This window comes from Pinus tabuliformis, chromosome 4_1 (genome assembly GCF_031772625.1).
Source record: "Pinus tabuliformis cultivar Carrire ecotype Pingquan chromosome 4_1, CPIR1, whole genome shotgun sequence".
Lineage (NCBI taxonomy): Eukaryota > Viridiplantae > Streptophyta > Pinopsida > Pinales > Pinaceae > Pinus > Pinus tabuliformis.
In genome coordinates, this window is record NC_142303.1 from 27,303,348 (window position 1) to 27,323,346 (window position 19,999).

General features: G+C 37.4%; 1 protein-coding gene across 1 annotated transcript in view; it reads right to left on the bottom strand.

The window, feature by feature from the left end:
• The window catches only part of LOC149174017 (AMSH-like ubiquitin thioesterase 3), a 72,487-nt gene extending 53,786 nt beyond the window's left edge, over window positions 1-18,701 (bottom strand). The window contains exons 1-11 of the mRNA XM_089419137.1: window positions 18,439-18,701; window positions 17,286-17,350; window positions 16,726-16,801; window positions 16,373-16,546; window positions 16,140-16,255; window positions 9,856-9,961; window positions 9,712-9,758; window positions 9,139-9,487; window positions 8,903-8,992; window positions 8,709-8,771; window positions 8,546-8,620 (exon numbers count right to left, since the gene is read on the bottom strand). Coding sequence (XP_089275263.1) covers window positions 8,546-8,620; window positions 8,709-8,771; window positions 8,903-8,992; window positions 9,139-9,487; window positions 9,712-9,758; window positions 9,856-9,961; window positions 16,140-16,255; window positions 16,373-16,546; window positions 16,726-16,801; window positions 17,286-17,350; window positions 18,439-18,558 — 1,281 coding nt within the window. The 5' untranslated portion in view covers window positions 18,559-18,701. The remainder of the gene's footprint in view (window positions 1-8,545; window positions 8,621-8,708; window positions 8,772-8,902; window positions 8,993-9,138; window positions 9,488-9,711; window positions 9,759-9,855; window positions 9,962-16,139; window positions 16,256-16,372; window positions 16,547-16,725; window positions 16,802-17,285; window positions 17,351-18,438) is intronic.
• Window positions 18,702-19,999: the final 1,298 nt, after the last annotated feature.

Genomic DNA, 19,999 nt, shown 5'->3' on the forward strand with positions numbered 1-19,999 from the left:
TTTGGTGACCACCCTTGGTAGATCAATGCCTTAATCCTTGGGGGATGGAGTCTATGTTGATTATGTGTAAGATTTCTTGGTTCCCAGTCAAGGAGGCCTCAAAATTACTTCACAAACCCTCTAGGTCAAGTGAAAGCAATCTTGCAGCTTTTATACTTCAAATGCACAAGATGAATGGCTTATCAAGGTCAGATTTTACCCCTAGGAGATTTCGCTCACACTACATGGCCCATACATGGAGATAACGTTATAATAGAGACAATCTCATAATATTAAACAATAATTTGCATGCAACAATTAGCCCTAAAACAACGAAAATCCCAATCCAACATATATGACAAAAGTAACAAGAATAACATCAAAATTTTGTACTTACATGCAGTAGAGTATATCCAACCATTCACAAATGAAAATAGAGAAGCTCCAAGAGAAGATAGACCAATAACCATACATGAAAATCCATCCATAAATGTTCCAATTCATCCTCCAGAAAAAAGTGTGAAATTCTCTAAAGAGAGAAATCCAATCCAAAGTGATCCATGAGAAATGATCTCACCTCACTTGTATTTTACACATCTTAGGAGTTCGAATTATCCTCCCTTTAGTGACAATCCCACCAAACTAGCTCATAAATGAAAAAGTAAGCCTCTCAAGAGGTCAAATAATAATTTATGCATGTCGTAGGGCCCTCTAAGAGGCCTAATGATGTTCATGGGTGCCACAATGAAGAATAGGAGCCTCAAAAGCATTGGACAAGGGGTTGGCCCCTTGTGATAACCTATAGTGCTCCAAATGACATGTGGGGGCACACAAGTGCCCTCATGGGAATCCAAACAAATCGAAGATGCCTATAGGCCCGCAAGGGCTGGGATGATAATGTAGGTGATGCCACATCATCGTACAGTGTCGGATCATTTGCCAAGTGTATGGTGTAGATCTGGGGTCAACTGGGCACGATGGATCAGGTGCATCCTACTCGTCCAATAAGTGAACCATGAGCAATCTCTGAATGGTTGTGGGGATCCATGAAATGCAATCTGTCGTTGTGGAGGCCCATGGCTCTCAACGCTCACCCTATATGTGTCAATGTAGCCCTCTAGAGGATTAGGACCCCGTATAGGGAGACCAAACCCAAATGGAAACCATCTACAATCCTACATAAGATCCAATGCGTCCCCTAGCCTTTTAGTACAACAAGTCATTAGAAAAATCAAGTAAATGAGCTTACCTAATCATGGACCACATGTGGGGACTTCATAATGGCCTGCCATTCCATAATGGGCTTCGAGATGTGCCAATGTCTCCTTAACTCCTGATGGGGTTAACCAAGTATCCTATTAGGTGGTCTCTACCTCTAAAGGAGATAATATAGTCAAGGTACATTCGTCAAAAGGTGGTGGCACATGACAGATAGGTGGATGAAGTAGGGGATGAAAAGGGGCAACCCTGGGCCACATGCTAGGGTACAAGGGTAGCTAATAAGAGGGAAGCCCACACTTGGGTTTATAATGTGTAGAAGGGAGAAAACGTGGTACATGAGGTGCCCCAGCCCTTATTTTTCCACCCTTCTTTATATGCCTTTTGCCTTTTTATTATTTTCTTTGGTTAACTACTCGGGGCTCAAGGGATTAGAGCATGATGTGTAAGATATAGCAATGCAATCCCCTTTTTAAGGTGGATTGATTCATCGCCCGCCAGGGTTGGGACAATCATGGGTTCCCAAATGATGAAGAAGGCTCACAGAACCTATGAGGACTCTTGTTCTGCACATATACAACTGTGGAAGAAGATGTTTACAGTAGTGAAACAAGATGTAAGCCATATGCGCGTCTTCGATAGTCCAGTATATGTCCATGTTCCCACGGAGAAGAGGACTAAGTTGGGGCCCTAGTCAGAAAGGGGCATATTCGTTGGCTACTGTGAGATCTCAAAGGCCTACCGAGTCTACATTCCAGGACAAAGGAAAGTAATAATTAGTCGGGATGTCAAGTTGCATCAGTGAGTCTGAGCCTTCCACTTTTGTGGAGGTTGTATACGAGCAGGTCTAGAGGGATGTCATGGTGGATGTGTATAGCTCCATCATGAGGAATGATGTATATGACATAATGCCCAAACCGAAGGAAAAGTCTATGGTCACTTCTCGATGGATCTATAAGATCAAATATGCAGTTGATGGCAGTGTCAAGAAGTATAAAGCAAGGTTAGTGGCGAGAGGGAACGGATTACAAGGAGACATTTGCACCTGTTGTCAGGTATGCATCCATTAGAGTCGTTATGTCCATTACTACAAAGATGGGGTGGTGGATACATCAGATGGATGTGAAGATTGCTTTCCTCAACGAGGTGATTGAGGAGGAGGTGTATATTGAGCAACCTCAGGGCTTTGAGGTGCATGGGAGAGAATCTCATGTATGCAGATTGAAGAAGGCCCTTTATGGGTTGAAGCAGGCTCCACGCACATGGTACACCAGGATCGATGGATATCTTTTGGGTTTGGGTTTCACCAAGAACGAGGCAAACACTAACTTGTCCTATGTACTTGTTGAGGATGAGCCGCTCATTTGGGTACTTTAAGTGGACGGTATTTTCTTAACAGGATTGGAGAAGCTCATAGGGATGTCCAAGGAATATCTTGCTTCAAAATTTGAGATGGACATCAACTTGATGCACTACTTTTCAGGATTGGAGGTGTGGCAGTAGCCAAGAGAGATTTTCCTTGGGCAAGGAAAGTATGTAGTTAACATCTATGTCATAGGGTTCGCCAGACTTGAACCTCGAGGTTTGAAATTCGGTAAACCTCGATTTCCGTAAAAATTTGTTTAAGTCCATCGGTTCGAGGGCTAAGCGACCTAGAGAATCCCTAGGTGAGTAGGTTATGGGACGTAAAAAAAACTCAAGTTCGAGGCCAAGCCACAGCTGCAACAACAAAAAAACTCTCGACGACCAGGTTACATTACATAAACTTTGTTTAAGTTCATTTGGTTGCAAGCCAAGTGGTGCAAAAAGGTGAGCAGGCTACTGGTCGAAAATAAAATCACACGGGTTTTTGTTATCAAGCTAAATTCACACAAAAGCTACGGATTTGGGTTACAAGTGTAGTTGTCCATCTGTAAATAGCACAAGAGTTGTGAATCTAGGTTGCAAGTTACAGGTCAAGGTTAAAATCTCACCTATTCGAACAAAGTCGAGGCAGAGGAGGAGCTACACTATTTATTTTATTCGTCAAGTATTCGTCCAACATAAAAAAAATTGTGAAGGCCAAGCACAATGGAAGGCTCTGGAACCAACGAAGGAGCACCACCAAACCCTATACCACAACCTTCAAAACTTGGGGGATAATTCTAAATGAGGTAAACTCGCTTCTCCACTTTTTCATTACTATAGGCCCCAATAGTTGTTGACTCAATCAGCCCTCTGATCGAACTGTACATCTTAGGTATTCTTGGTCATACCTGTGTTGTGTAAACATATGAAACGACCACCTTTTCCTATGCTCTTGTTTATGGTGAATAAATTGGTTCAAGAAAAGTATGTTATAAATTAAAAAAAAAATGTATACTATATATGTTATAAATAAATATAATTTATATTTATATAAAAAATTATAAATTTATTAATATAATATATAATATTAATTAAATATATATAAAACATATAATATATAATATTAATTATAAATATATATAAATCACATATATATGGACAAAACTAATGGCGAACCTTATCTGAACTTCATAGACAAATTCGAATTCAAATCGAACTTTATCATTGCCAAACTCGAACTCGAACCCGAACCATGTGACATTTGGTTAAGATCTTGAGGAGATTCAGGATGGAGGATTGCAAGCCTATACCTACACCGATGATCACTAACCTAAAGAAGTTGAGTGCTTCTAAAGGTGAGTTGGTGGATCCCACACTGTATAGGTAGCTGATAAGGTCATCGATGTCCCTGGTCAACACTAGGTCGGACGTATGTTTTGATGTGAACACACTTAGCGAGTTCATGGTGGAGATGAGACAAGTTCATTGGGTGGCAACGAAGCATGTGCTAAGGTACCTGCGACATACGGTGTACTTTGGACTAAGATATGTCAAAGTTGGTGGAGTGGAGCTATAGGGGCACACAGATTTTGATTGGGTTGGGAGTGTTGTGGACAGAAAATCCACATCAAGGTGTTGTTTCAACTTGGGATCAGCCATGATCTCGTGGTACAATAGAAAGGAATAGTCAGTGGCACTTAGTTCGGCAAATCTAGCGTACATGGCAGCGAGTATGGCGAGTTGTGACACAGTGTGGCTTAACCAGATGCCTGCAAGATTATTTGATATTGAGATGGGGCCAACAATAATTCACTGTGATAATCAAAGTTGCAATAAGCTCTCTAAAAATCTTGTGTTTCATGACAGGTCCAAGAATATCAATATTAGATATCACTTCATCAGAGACAAGGTCCAAAGAGGTGTTGTGAGACTGCAATACATTTCCACAGAGGAGCAGGTGGCAGATATTCTCACTAAGCCTCTAGTGAAAGGGAAGTTTGTGAAGTACCGAGATAGTTGGGGGTGGTGGAGAATCCTTTCCTTGCTAGGAGGGAGTGTTGAAGCTTATAGTAACTTTGGAAGGTCTTCTACATAGGCTTGGTGTTTTAGCATGTGGAAGATGATTTATTGCCTCTTTAGGTGCTTGCTTGGTGGAGTAAGTGATTTATGTCTTCTTTCCTAAGTCTAACTTAGGAAAAGTACAATAATTAAAGTCAAATAATTATTGTGGACTATTAAGTCATTTTCTAAGGATAAATAATTTAATTATTTAAGTGACTTGGAAATGATATCAACCATTGATCTCCAAGATCTTCTCGAAGGGAGATTAGGTCTAAGGATTTTGGCTTAATGAAGATCATAAAAAGAAGCCTAAGGAAGAGGTTAAGACTCGCATGAGGAGACACAACAAGAGAGTGATTTTCTCTAGTGCGAGTGGCTCAATAGATTGAAACACAGAGGAGGAAGACTACAGGAGAATTCGAAGGTGTATCCAAGAGGCTAAGTTGTTGGATATTGCAGGGCCGAGTTGCTAAAGAGAGGGAGGTCAATTTAATTGGAGAAGTCGATTTGTTGGAGGCCAAATTTCCTGAGGCATACTGCCAGCTCGTAGGGAAGGTGCAAGGTTGATTTCCCGACAAATTATTGGGCCGAATTTCTCCAAGCCATATTCCTTCAGAGGTGGATTTCCAAGAGGTCAAATTTCCTTGGGCTAAATTCATCCAGTGGGGGTCAAGTTACAGGTTCCAACAATTGTATTTTTCCTTGTAATACTTTGTGGGTCGAAAACCCTAATTTTCCAAATTAATGAATGATGGAGAATTGTTGTGGGTATTTATATGTTGCAATGTGTGATTGATCTCTCTGAATTTTTATTTCTGCTGCATATAATTTCTCGGGGTTAAAATACAATTGATTTTATTTTTTAGTAGTAATTCAAAATTTATTTGATTAATTAAATAAATGTTGGAAATAAAAAATTGTCATCAGAAAATAAATTTGGGTTGGTATCAGGGGATTTAACATCTAGGATGCACTCTCTTGGGTTGGTTGGACACTATTATGACATGACATATGGAGTATTTCATTAATGAATTCTAACCACCTTGGCACATTCTCCTAGGGCACACTACACAAGGAGAATATTAAATGAGTTGTTGGGTGGTTGAGGCAGTTACACGACATGCTTTTCTAAGGCATAGCTCTCCTAGGGGTTCTCTCATCTTAACTACATGAATATTTCAGCTACACTTGGCATTTGTTGACCTTCATTGGAGAGCACCCTCACCTCTTTGACTTTGCATTATATATTATTTAAATTGGGATGGTTATGCAGTTTTTTATTGGTAGGCATGTGGCACATGAGGAGGGTCACATGTGTGGCTTGGCATACTCTTGTACCTGGTCTTCTTTCTATCTTTGGAGATTATTCTTGAAAGGTGCACATATGTAAGGCTTCTTCTTGTTATTTTTTTTTTGTCTTGAAAGATGCACTTGTTGAGAGATAATCTACTTTCTATTTGGAGGACTGAAGTTGTTGAATGCATTCACATTCTTGGAGGGCAAATTTCACTTGATTTGATGCCTAATTTTAGTGGTACAATAACTTCATGAACATTATATGGTGCATACTAATATTAATTTCGGATGAGGGTGAATTGCCTTTGAGGGGCTAATGTTCATTTGTTGTAACAATGATCAACCATGGATTGATGAGAGATCTAACTACTACAATATTGTATTATTTGTTTGATTTGTCATGGAGTTAGTTTGCCTTTATAATGAACCACGTTTCATTATGGATAGAGCAACACGAATTTTCAACCTTCTTACTCCTATAATTGTTAGGTTAGCCTACCATAAAAAAAAACCTATTTTTTGCTAGACTAACATAAACTCGAGTTCATGACCATAGTTACACGAAATGCCCCCCCCCCCCCTCCAAGGATCCAAACCGGGAACTGCATCCCGTACGGGTCCATAGGGGATCCACGGTTCGAAAGTCTAGCACCACGGATTGGACCGGTAAAGACGTTTCCTAGAAATTCAAAACCGTGTCAACCCGATCCTCGATTCCAAATTTCCGAACCGCGGATTCAACGACGGATCGAGCACGGATCCCTACAGATCCTGAGCGAATCCGAAAGGAGACAGGCAATTCCACAGGGGCTTCTCGGACACTCCCAAGGTGCTCCCTTGATGCTCCTTAGATGCTTCCTAGATGCTCCCTCATGGTAATGTTAAATTCTTAAAGTAAAAGTAACATTCTCCTTTATCTTTCATTTTCATCCGTTTACTTAAATTTTTAACATTACCATGAAATGACTCAAGATGTTTGAGAGTGGTTCCAACCTCATCGGACTTGATATGGAGAAAAGAGAATTTATATCCTATTCAAAATTCAGCAGACTTAACAGTTTTCAGAAATTCAAGATCAATGGGATTGTGGCATTTCATTAGATTATATCATGTATTAGGGCATGTGATTGGCATTTAATCAATAGCACCAAGCCCTATATGTACCCTAGTGTTGGTGGTGTTAATTGTTGAACTCCTTTGTCATGCCCTTAGCAAAAAATTACCTTTCAATCAGGTCAAAATTATCAATCAAGCATGTTAAGCTTTTTCTACCATATTTTAAGGCTTGGATTAGGTAGTTTGATCAAAATTCGGCAATGTTGACTAATATCCCTAGGCCCTAGAAAATCGAGGTAGAGGCAAAGGCTAGACAAGAGGAGAAGAATCAAGATTCTAGATGGTTGATGCTCAAATAATTAATTATTAATGTACAATGGATGCCATATCTATCTTGATTTATGTACAAATATGCATGTTTCCATATCTTCCACAACTAATTTGCTAGTTTGGATGTTTTTTTAATATAAATGCAAAAAATATAAATATATATATATAGTAGACACTTCGCTTCCTAGATTTTTGGGAAATGACGCTTCCATGGATCTGCTTCAAAAAACGTCCCCGCTTCGTGCAACATTGTTCATAACAAATGCTAGGTATGGCACCTCTACCCTTCCAAGGTAATTTTCTGTTATATAAGTCCGCAAGCTAAGGTTAATAGCAGGCCTCGCTGCCTTACATTCTCATGCACTTGCCCTCTTTGATTTATACTCCCATAACTCCATTCGCCCAAGGTGTGATTAAGCACTCGGGGTTTCAACTTTTATATTCCTAATCCAAAGCACTCATTTATTCCACTTTTACTGCAACCAGCATAGATCCATCTTAAGAACAGATCTAACATGAGCCGAGAGGGATCAAATTTCATCACGTGCAAACTTATTATTTTTCTATTTAGAGTGTAATTTTTTATTTTTATTTTAAAGGGCACATGTCAACTCAATGGACGGACGGACAAACTTACACATCCCCTCATACTGGGCTGCAGAATGAGCCTCTCAGCTCAATCATTTGTGATTCTTAGGCTAACTCTTCACAAAAATCACCTTGAGCCTCCAGTCTATGGCTTAGCAATCATATCTTTAGGGTAGTGCCCTTTGAGTTAGAGAAGAGACAACCAAAGTGTGAAGAAGAGCTAGTATGGTGATAGTGGGCAGCCTTCCTAGGTGCACAAACCTAGTGCCTTATGCTTAGAACTTTACATTATTTGAGAGTGCAAGATTTCGTTGTAAAAGACCCCACCTTATATACAGTCAGCAATCCATCTTGACCCAAGATCTAATAAGCAACGAAAGGGATCAAAAATGGAAGCACAAACTTATCAGTACTTAAAAGATCTGGGATTAACATGGATCTACACTGGTTTAGTTTGTGATTAGATATTTGATTATTATGATTATGATTATTACTTTTTTATTTTTTATTTTTATGAACTTAAATATTTTCCAGTTTAGTTTATTAGCATTACAGATGTGACACATATGCCTGGACTGTATATGCACAGCTGGAAATTAGCACTGCCAACGACTGTAACAGACATTTACAGTCTTGAAACTTAAAAGAAAATAAAGACAAAACTACTTACATGAATCCATCCGAGAGGGAAAAGAGAACGCTTGTCTTGGACATCATATATCTCTTCCTCATTCATAGTCTGACACTGGCCACAATAAAGAATTTGATAGATTTAATCAACTGTATTTCATATACATTGCAGAAAAAAAAAATAATGCTCAATTCAAACTCACTGAATCAGACGTTGATTCCTGCTTTGGAATAATAAGAGTTGTGACAAAAAATGTTCTTTTTTTCTGAAAAGGAAGTACAGAGTATCAGTTTGTAACAATCATGTCCATAAAGTAAAGCTTAATCAAATCCAAATGCATCTCCATCAGCAACACCAACTTAATATCCACTTTTGAAGAATAACTTAAAAACTTACGAGTGACCCTGCAAGAACACCGCATGTTTCCAAATTTTTTTGAGTATTGGACTTGGCAAGGTTCATGAACTCATCCATCATTTTAACTGACTGCAAATCACATTTCAATGGACACATTACTACTGTACTTCTAAAAATTGAATACAACTATGTTTTCCTAACGTTTTAAAAAAGTGCACATGCAACTTTGCATGGATTCAGAAGTATTGAAAGAGATCTGGCAACTGGAGGCTTACAATTTGTACATTTTGCGGACTTTTAGACTTTGCCAGATCATCTTGTAACAATTTTGCAGGACCAGGTCTAGGATCAGCCACATTCAAATGAGAAACATGCGTCAATGCGTCCAGTCCAGCAGGTAAGTTTTGTACAGGAGCAAGGACAGGCGGAGGAGAAGGTTGTCTCACAATATTTGGAATAATAGAAGTCTCAACGGAGCCATATGTGGAAAGAGATGACAACTCATTCACTTGAGGCGTTGAATTAGCTTCCAATGAAGGAAATAATTCTGGTCCAGTGCTTTGAGATGTTGACAAACTGCCTGCCTCTATTATTGGAAGATTATTTTGCCCAGTTTGTTCAAAGCTTTTCATAAATAGAGATCAAAAATTAACATAAGTGTAAATCAGAATGAGCATAAAGAAAACTAAAGGTAGAAGAAATCCTTAGGACAAACATTTTCAACATGAAAATAAACCTTCACAATAAAATTCAGGCTCTGCAAAGTTGTAGATACTTCACACTCAGAGCTTTTGCATAATCAAAATAATAACCATGCTCACTCTAAGGAGAAAAGTTAAGAACCTAACCTTGGTATTTCAATTGGAGTCAAATCACCATGGCTGGGATATTGCACCTGCATCCAGTCGTGAGTTTGGAACAATTAATACATATTGTCAATTACAACTTATAGCCAAAAGAACCAGAATTTCAGAGCATTATAGTTAACATACCCTTGTACCACTAATGGGTGCTTGCCATTGACCACGGAGTCCATTTGGTCCTAGCAAGGAGTGTCTTGATAATGTTTCTTCCTTTGGTGGAGGTATAGAAAAAGTTCTGTCCATCCACAATGCAGGAGGCATGGCTCAGAAGAAAAACTATATTCCTAAAACAGAAAATGCAGCAATAACTGCCCAACTGAACAGAGAACAGCTGAAAGATTAAATACGTTACTAAAAGCAGTTCAATCTGCATGAGCGCTCTGTTAGCCCTAAAATGGTCATCACAGAGTAATATAGTTATTTGCATGTACTAAGAGAAAATTGTAATGACGTATTATGAAGGACATGCAATAATTATCAGGTGTGCATTAATAAGTGTGCAAATGTGTGCCATCTGCATTATGTGTCAAGCACCCTAACTACTCGACAGCATGATTGTATCTCCATCACAGTTTATCAATTTTCTAAAATGGCCATCTGTATTCATTCCAGCAGAATTGTTGGTGCACTGACAGCAACACAGTTCCAGCATGTCTGGAGACATTTTGGGTTTCCTCTATTTATCATTTCTTATCAGGATTCTCAATTTCTCAGCCACTCTTGGAAGGTTTTGCAGAAATGATGGCTTGCCAACTGAAGTTTCTACTTTTAATAGAAATGAATAATCAAACAAAGGTTATTCAATATAATACCTTTCTGACTGCTGTTCAAATTTATCATCACTCTCAAAAGACTGATGACGAATTTCAATAGCAGTCAGAAGGGTATTGTTAATATTAAATAACATTTGTAATGCAAGATGGTGACAACAAGGCTCCTCATTTGTCTACTGGCCACAGTCCCTTTAAGGCCTGGTGTGGTTTGCGGATGCACCTTGTGAGCTGTGGACAAGGTAATGTCTCTACTTTTATACTTGGTACTAGAGAGTTTCCAATTCTGGTTCTTTGTTTATTGACTGTTGGAGAGGGGAAAAACGTCTTGCTTGATTGCTATGGCTGCTACATCATCTAGTTTCTGAAGGATCAAATGCTGCCTGTAGTCATTTTAAAATTTAGATGCCGTAAATTGCCCCAGCAACAAATTGAATCCACCTACAGGACGATTTTACAATATTGATGTCATACCTGGGCCATAAAAACCTTATTCCTAGCAGACCAGTGACCTCTTCATTCCTGTGTGGTCATCCTTTCTCTGCCTGTGTATGAGTCGATGGAGTTTCTTGTTTTGTCCCATGTGCTAAGGTGGTAATTCATGCCACATACTCCAAGCTTGAATTTTGAAGTAGACCATTGGAAGCACATGAATAGTCTACTGAGCTGAGTTTTATATCAAGCGTGGATTATATAATAAAGCCTTTTCTCACATGTATTAATCCATATATGTGTTTTGCTTGGCTGCCAACTCCTATATGTGTGATTGAATTGGCAATCAAATTGAAGGGAGTTGAGTATAGATAGAGGACAGTTTGATATGAGATATGCCATTCCCTTGCATTAGCATGGTGTGCTAAATTCTAGTTATTGAAGAAAGCTTGATTCATGACACAACCATTAATTGGAAGAATATAAAATTATAAACATATCAATGAGCATTTCCCTGTTTTGGTCCACTGAGCTGAGTTCTCAGTGTCCAAACAAGGCATAGTAAGCTGGTAGCATTGTTCATTTTGTCTGGAAACAAGTCCAACAACTATGCATTGTTACTTTAATATAGCAGAGGTTGTTGGCAATATACGAAGAATAACTTGAACTCTTTAGTGGTTATTGTTGGCTTATGGTACCAAACAAAGTATTCAAAACCGGAACCGGTGACCGGACCGGTCCGGTCCATCTATCAAACCGATATTCAAATCAGAACCGGAAAAACTGAACTGGTCAGATCTCAATGAACCACTCTTAAAAAAAATTGAAATAGTTAATTTTTATTGAAAAATAATAATTTTAAAATTTAAAACCATGATTCCAAACCAAAGTTTGCTCATCTACATACCATGTAAAGGTGAATATATCAAAATTGCACCAAGTGCAATACATACCAGCAACAAAATACATAATTAATGAGGCTCTAAATGGCCTCTAGAGTCCAGAAACAATGCTACAAGCTACGGGGCCACTGGCCGACAACAAGTCTATATTAATATCAGTGGTCAACATGATCAAACTCATCACCACTACTAGACATGGGATCATCAACATGAGCTACATAAACATCATCTGGCTTAGAGTCTAAGGACTCCTCAGACCCCTTTGCAACCTCAGTAGTAGTAGTAGTAGCAGCAGCAAAACTAGACATCAAAACTACAAATCACTAATCAACATGATCACTCTGAAACTCATCATTGATTCAGCACTTACTAGAAATGGGATCATAAACAAGAGTCACAAAAATGTCATCTAGCTCAAAGTCTTCAGACTTGGATTGCTCAACCTTATAAAATGGTAGAAAATTGAAAATGTTTAACATGCCTAACCAATGATTTTGGTATGAGTGAAGTGTTCATCTCCTCAACCTTGTAATATGGTAGAAAAAGCTTAGCATGCCTAACCAATTATTTTCCTTTAAGAGTGAAGGATACATTTTTGTTAAGGCCGTGGTAGAGGAGTTCAACAAGCAATACCACCAACATCAACGAAGTTCAACAATCAATGCCACCAACATCAAGATTTATCTCCTCAACCTTGTAATATGGTAGAAAAAGCTTAGCATGCCTAACCAATTATTTTCCTTTGAGTGAAGGATACATTTTTGTTAAGGCTGTGGTAAAGGAGTTCAACAAGCAATACCACCAACATCAACGAAGTTCAACAATCAATGCCACCAACATCAAGGTTCATCTCCTCAACCTTGCAATATGGTAGAAAAAGCTTAGCATGCCTAACCAATTATTTTCCTTTGAGTGAAGGATACATTTTTCTTAAGGTCGTGATAGAGGAGTTCGACAAGCAATACCAACATCAACGAAGTTCAACAATCAATGCCACCAACATCAAGGTTCATCTCCTCAACCTTGTAATATGGTAGAAAAAGCTTAGCATGCCTAACCAATTATTTTCATTTGAGTGAAGGATACATTTTTCTTAAGGTCGTGATAGAGGAGTTCGACAAGCAATACCACCAACATCGACAAAGCTCAATAATCAATGCCACCAACATCAAGGTGCTTAAAAGGCTTCATTCTCTTGATCAAATGCCAATCTCATACCCTCATGCATGACAAAATCAATTGTAAACATTGCCATCCCCTAAATCTTGAAATCCTAAAAATCATTAAGTCTGTTGGATTTTCAATGATATCTAAAACTCTAGTTTCTCCATATGAAATCCAATGAGGTTGAAACCACTCTCAAACATCTTGAGTAATTGCATGGTAATGTTAATGGAAAAGCTAGCCCATGCAGATCAAAAAAACGGGTTTTTCTACCAGTTCGGTCCCTCCACTCAATGAACCAGCTAGTTTAACTAGTTTTCGGTTTGAACTTGCCTATTTCGAATGCTATGGTACCAAAGCAGTAACCAAGTCTTGAAGCCAGGCCTGAGCAAAGCCTTCATGCCCATAGAGTGATCAAAGAAGCATAGTGTTGACTTTTGGTAGCATCGGATGTGCTCTAGCCTTGAAATTTTAAGAGACTAAGGCACATGAGATCTCCAAGACCCAGAAATCATTTTGAGAAATTCCACCCGGATGAGGAGTTATTAAAATAATTAATATTTTTAATGGGTTCCTAAGTCTAAACTTAGGAAAATAAAAATATTAATGGGTATTAATCAATGCTGCAGTAATCGTTATTGGGATAATATCGACGAGAGAAAAAATTGGGAAAAAATCGTAAAATACAAAAACATTCATTTTTTTCAATTTTTTTAATATCTAAAGCATCTACAACATAAAATAAATACATTGACACATAAATATGATAAAAGAACTAATATATAAGATGTGTAATATCATTTCTAGTGCTACATCACACATAACAGTGAATCATGTCCTGAATAGTCAGTCCTAACTCCTGAGTCCCAACTCAACCTCAAAATATCAACAAAAAATATAATAATGTATCTCATATCATGAGTCATAATGTCATATACAATGAAATGAACCAAATAACTGATACCACTGATTTCCTCTGCCCCTCTTGCGAGAAAATACAATAGCTTTCCCTCTAGATGTAGATGCCAGTGGAGTTGGCAGTGGACTCTGTTGTGCACTAGAAGCTAAAGAACTAGGAGCTACAGGAGGTAGACCACGTCCTCTACTGGTGACAGAGGTAGCCTAGGTAGGTTGTGTCACCTCCCCCTCTTGTTGCTCCTCCTTATCAAAAAATCGACAAAATTAATAATAATAATTTAAAAAAATAAAGATTTTTTCCCAAAAAATCACGATTTTTTCGTAATAATCGCAATAATTTCAAGATCGGGATTTTTTGCGAAAAATAAAAAATAAAAAATCATGCAATAATCAGGCGATAATATCGCCATTTTCAAAAAATCGTGATTTTTCGATATTATTGCGATTTTCGCAACACTGGTATTAATAAAGATAAGGGTGTGAAGCTTCTAAGAGACGAGGATCAAGTTTGCTTTAATCTTAGCCGTTGATTAGGGACTCAATCTCAGCTGTTGATTTGTCAATAGGAAAAGTAAAAGAGAAGACTTGAGGATCTTTTGGAGACACACCGGCAGATACTCAGTGTCTCTAGAAAAATCGATTCTCAAGTAAAGGAGATTGATTTCAAAGGGAGAGTTGCAGGGTGGAGGAAGAGGAGGGCATCAGCAACAGGCAGTGACTAATGAGGAGGTGACGCAAGGACAGTGGAAGACAGTGCAGAAAGAGACACTGTCTAGAGGAGAGACGCAGCCCTCACGCAAAGGGACACAGAGTGACGCAGAGGTGATGCAAGAGTGGGAGCAAAGTCTCCAAAGTGTCAGAAAGTCTCAAAGAGAAAGTCTCAGGTGTTTTCTTTCAGTTTCTCTGTAAAATCATTCCTTGTAAAAGCAATTGCTGCTTTAGATTAATAAAGCCCTCATCTGCTACATCGGTTTTCCCACATTGGGTTTTCCCGGGGACAATCATCCAAAAACAACTGTGTTGATGTGATTGGTTCTTGTGCGTGTATTTTTTCTTTGGGTGATTGTGTGATAACTGAAGTAGAATTTATCTTAATATTTGCTGAAGGGATTTCATAAATAACTTATTGTGAATAATAAGTAGGTGAAATAAATCAGTGGCTGCAGTAGAATTTCAGTTTAGAAATTTTCACACGTAGTCCCAGCCATGATCGTCTTGATAGACTCAGTTCAGCTGGATATCAACATGCAAACGACTTGCACCAAAGACAGTGTTATCAATGATAGAGTAATTGCAGAGTCTTGGTTTTTATTGGCCTGATTACTATTGTGTTGTTAGCTGGTTGATGTGCGCAGGTTACACCAGAGAGCAGGCCATGCCTCTAATCCTAAAGAATCATTGCACTCAGAATTAAACCAAGAACAGAGATCTCGACAACTTAGAAAAAAAAAAAGATCAAAAAGTTAATTCAGCAAACTATCCGTGTTAGTGAAGTAAGTGGGCTATAAGTCCCTTGTTTATGAATCAATTGACAGGCAAAGATGTAAGCAACATCATCATAAATGGAAGCCTTTATATTATGGTTCTTTAATCATCAAGCAGGTTGTTGGGGCAAATGCTGTTCAACTTAATTTCCCAGCACAAGGAGGCATCCATAATGTTCAGAATGTAAGAAAGCTTGAGTTGTACAAACTGACAATCTTGAGGAAGAAATTTGATTCATTCATCCACCAGGCAGTCCCTAACTTTCAACCCCCTCTCCCAGAAAACAAACTTCCATATGCACAAACTCAAACACAAACGAACATTAACTTCAAAAACTTAATGGCTCACTTTCTACAAACAGCAATCCCAGCATCTAAAGACACAATGGGCACAATCCAAATATTAACATCTTGTGTGAGGGGTAGGTGAGCATTAGAATTCAATGTTGAATGTCTTCTTTAAGGTTAGCTCTGAGTCATAAATAACATGTCATATTACAATTGTGTACTTCTAGGAGTAATTCTAAACATGCAGCAATACTAGGATGATACCCCTGGACTCTACTAGAGTTTCATTCTGAAGGGAGTTCCTTGCGTTTGGCAAATGTGAAAAATGAAGGTGAATGTAAATATATAAATAAATATGTGCATGTGGTATGAGATGCACATTTTAAGGATCTTTTCAGATGATCTGCTGCATTATAGATGTACTTTTAGCTTCACAAATAGGCCACAATACTTACAGCTTGTTGAACCGGTCTTCAATTCGGTTAGAGGATGGCCACCGATCCCTGCTAAGACCATTAGCCTTCCAAGAATTTTGCGATGTACCATTCGCTCCAATGCTCCCATAACCCTCCTGAACAAGTTGTGTTAAGGTCTGATGCTAGCACTCATGATACAGATGTGATTACTATAACTTCTGACAAAATAAAATGGATGCACTAGCCATATGGGAAACCCAGCAAAATTGTACCTTCTCATTTTCATAGGTTAGAAAAACTTGGTTCCTGCGAGGAGGCCACTCCAAAGAAGCATCACTAGCTCCTCTGGAAGAGGATGAACTGGCGTATGTTTTGTTCAGTTCATCAACTTGTCGTTGCACCACTGGTTTTAGTGCTTCCAGCTCACTCACAACATTCAATAGTTTCTGCAAACAGTTATTTTATTTCAGTGAAAAGAAAGCTAAAATTAATTTATAAAAATAAAAAATAAAAAACTTCCAGACTCCAGTACATGTCTGATATGCAATGATGTGACAGCACTATGAGATCCAACTGCGGTTCAAAAATGCAGAATGTCAATTTTTAAGCAAAAAATAACAATTACCTTTCTGTACTCTGCCTTCTCCTTTGGATAGGATGTTTGATAGTCTTGATGATGTGGTATAGTTTCTGTGATTAAACTGTAAACAAAAAGTAAACAAAAATGCCTCAGATAATACTTATATTAATATTGCTAAACAGTGACTGAATGCTATGTTCCAAATAACATACAAGAGATAGCTCATGACGTGATGAATGTAACATTCCAAAGCCAACATATATTTGTTAGTTTAACTCTCGCAAAGATTAACAAGTGATGGATTCCTAGGGTTAGCTATCCTCGTATCTCAGGAACAGTGCACCAAATGACTAATTGTGTGCAACACAGTTGAATTTGAACTTACTTTTCATGGAAACAGTCAATGCATAATGCCAGCCTATAATATCCAATATAAGATGCACTAATTTGGATTATAACAGCACATTATAGGCATCACAGCACACATACAGTGGCGTGTATAGCCAGACTTCTGTGGGGAGCAAAAGCACGCTTTCACATTTTTTGTCATTACAATGTCAAGCACAGAAATCAATATTTATTTTTAAAAAAGGAGTGTAATCTACCTTGAAAATCGCAGAAGTATAATGTACAAGTCAATAAGATTCTTCTCTTCCCTATATATGTTCGCCTGGACACAATTGACAACAAGAAGTTAGCTAGAACAAATTATAGGCACATCAGGGCACAATCAAACGGCATAACCTTGTAATGCTATTGCCACAGTTGCCAGATGCACGCTTGTAGCAATGTAAAACCAAAGATAAATGAAATAGCGTCATTAGATAGCAGGTTCAGCTAGACCTATCCAGACGAAACCTCCTAACTTTTTCTAAAAAGAATGCAAGATCTGGATAAAGCAAACCTAAATATTCTTCATAATCACAAGATCTGATTTTAGTAATGATGTTATTGAGACTGGTAAGCCATAAGATGAATATGCTGGCACCGTTAATGACTTGGAGCATGTTTTAATGTTGTATCTGTTTAAATTTACATTTTAACTCTTCCAAGCATATGACCTAGAAAGCGGATGATGTTATATTTATCTCTCTTGTAAGTTTTTTGAATTACTATATTTGTCAAATTTATCAATTTTTAAAATTAATTGAATTTATGAGTAATGTATAAAATTGTATTCCATATTTTGGAACATTTATCTGAATTTTTCCGGCTTTACTCGAGAGTCGATATCCCCAAACTCCCCACCTCGAGAACCTACCAATTTTTTCAAGCCTGTTAACTGTGATCTGGGCAGACAAAATGGATCCCTCTGTGGCGTAAATAAAAAGATAAGAACATTACAATTCCGATCTCTGTGAACTGAAAGAACCCTATAATGTGCATCTCAACATGGCATTGAAGATTATATTACCTATGTCCCTCTGCAATTTAGACAGATTTGAAATTGCAATTGCTGGTCCAATTTTGCCACGCAATAACCACCACACGAAACCAGTTTTTCAAAAAATCCAAAATGTAACCCTGAGAATAAAAAAGAGATATTTTGTTTCTCGCGAACCAACACAATTTCGAGTTATGAAATCAAATACCCTAAATTCAAAGATTCTGCATGGAATTGAGTTGATATTTAACTAAACATAACAAGAGGGGCTAGGGCATGAAGTAAGATCCATAGTCCATAGTCAATTACCAAATTCGTATTATGTTTTACCGAAAGAAAACAATTGCAGGCGTAAATTAGATTATGTGCATTACCTGTTTGAGCATATTATCAGCAATCCGGTAGTAATATCTGAGGGACATGCGATTGTCGACATCGACTTTCTGGGTGCTGGCGGCTATACTCAACATTTTGGAAGGCGCCCTCATCTTCATGTTCTCAGTGGCACGCGAAGACGATCATGTCATTTGGTGTACAGAAGAAATAGATGAACCGGCGAATGCGTTAGCCTTCTCTCTTTCTTCTCGGCGTGTTTCGGCATGTTTTATACGAGCATGAAAATGTTGTCATTTGGCGATGAAAATGAAGTCATTGTCACTCAACCTAAAATTGAAGGTTTTTTAATAAACACCTCTGGGGTTTATTATACTGTTATTAATTATTGGCATTATTACTGCATTGGTATATCCTTTTTATGGGCATTGTGTGCATTAAAAGTTTTAATTATTTGAAAATTGAGACGCAAGTTTTTGGACTTCAGATTTAGTGCGAGTTTTATTTCTACTTTTTTTTAGTTTATATTTAGATATGCATGGGTTATTAAATCAGCTATTAAAAAAAAAAAAACATAGTTATTTGTTAGTAGTCATATGCTTCTCTAGATTAAGTTATACATATGTAAGTATAAACTAATTGAAATTGTGAAAGTATTATATTGTTTGTTTTTACTTATTAAATTAATTATATTTTTATTTTTATTTATTAAATTAATTATAATTTTTATTTTCATTAATTATATTTATTTTAATAAATTAATTATATGTTTTAATATTTATTCATTAAATTAATTATAATTTTTTGTTTTCATTCATTATATTTATTTTTATAGATAAATTTTGAAGCTCATTACCAATGATGTGAATATTTTGTTGGACATTATGTTTATTATTTTGAATAAAAATCTATGTTCAAAAGTAAAAGGTTATCAATTCCATTCAGTGGGTGATGTTACATGTTTACATTTATATTTACAATAAAAAAAATTAAAAATAAGTGTCATTGATATAGGTTTCTTACATATTTTGGTATTCAAGGGTCAAAAGTTGTGATCTTAAGTCTCATTTGGTGTCGTGGTATCATTCAGTGTTTATTTACAAGATAAAATTGAATAAGTATCAATGACTTGACACTTTGTCAAACACATCAGTTTGACATTTTGTTTAAGAATCCATATCCACAAGGCAAAAGTGATGAGTACAAATAATGGAATAATTACAAAGACATAGTAGATGCATTTCTAGACAACCTAGGTTGGTGTATAAGGATCCATATCCATCGGTAAAAGGTTATGAATTATATTGTCGCTCTATGTTGTTGCATTATTACATCTCCATTTACTGGAAAATAATGGAATAAGTACCAATGACATGGGTAACTTGCTAAAGTCCTTGGTTTGGTGTTTTTGTTGAAGATCCATATCCACAAGGAAATATATGTTATATTCTCACTCAATGTTGCTAAATTGTTACATCTTCATTTTTAAAGGGGAAAATAGAATCAATGCCAATGATGTTAGTACCTTGCTAAACAACATGGTTTGGTGTTTTGGTCCAGGATCCATGTCTAGGAGTAAAAGGTTATGAGTTTCATTCTCGG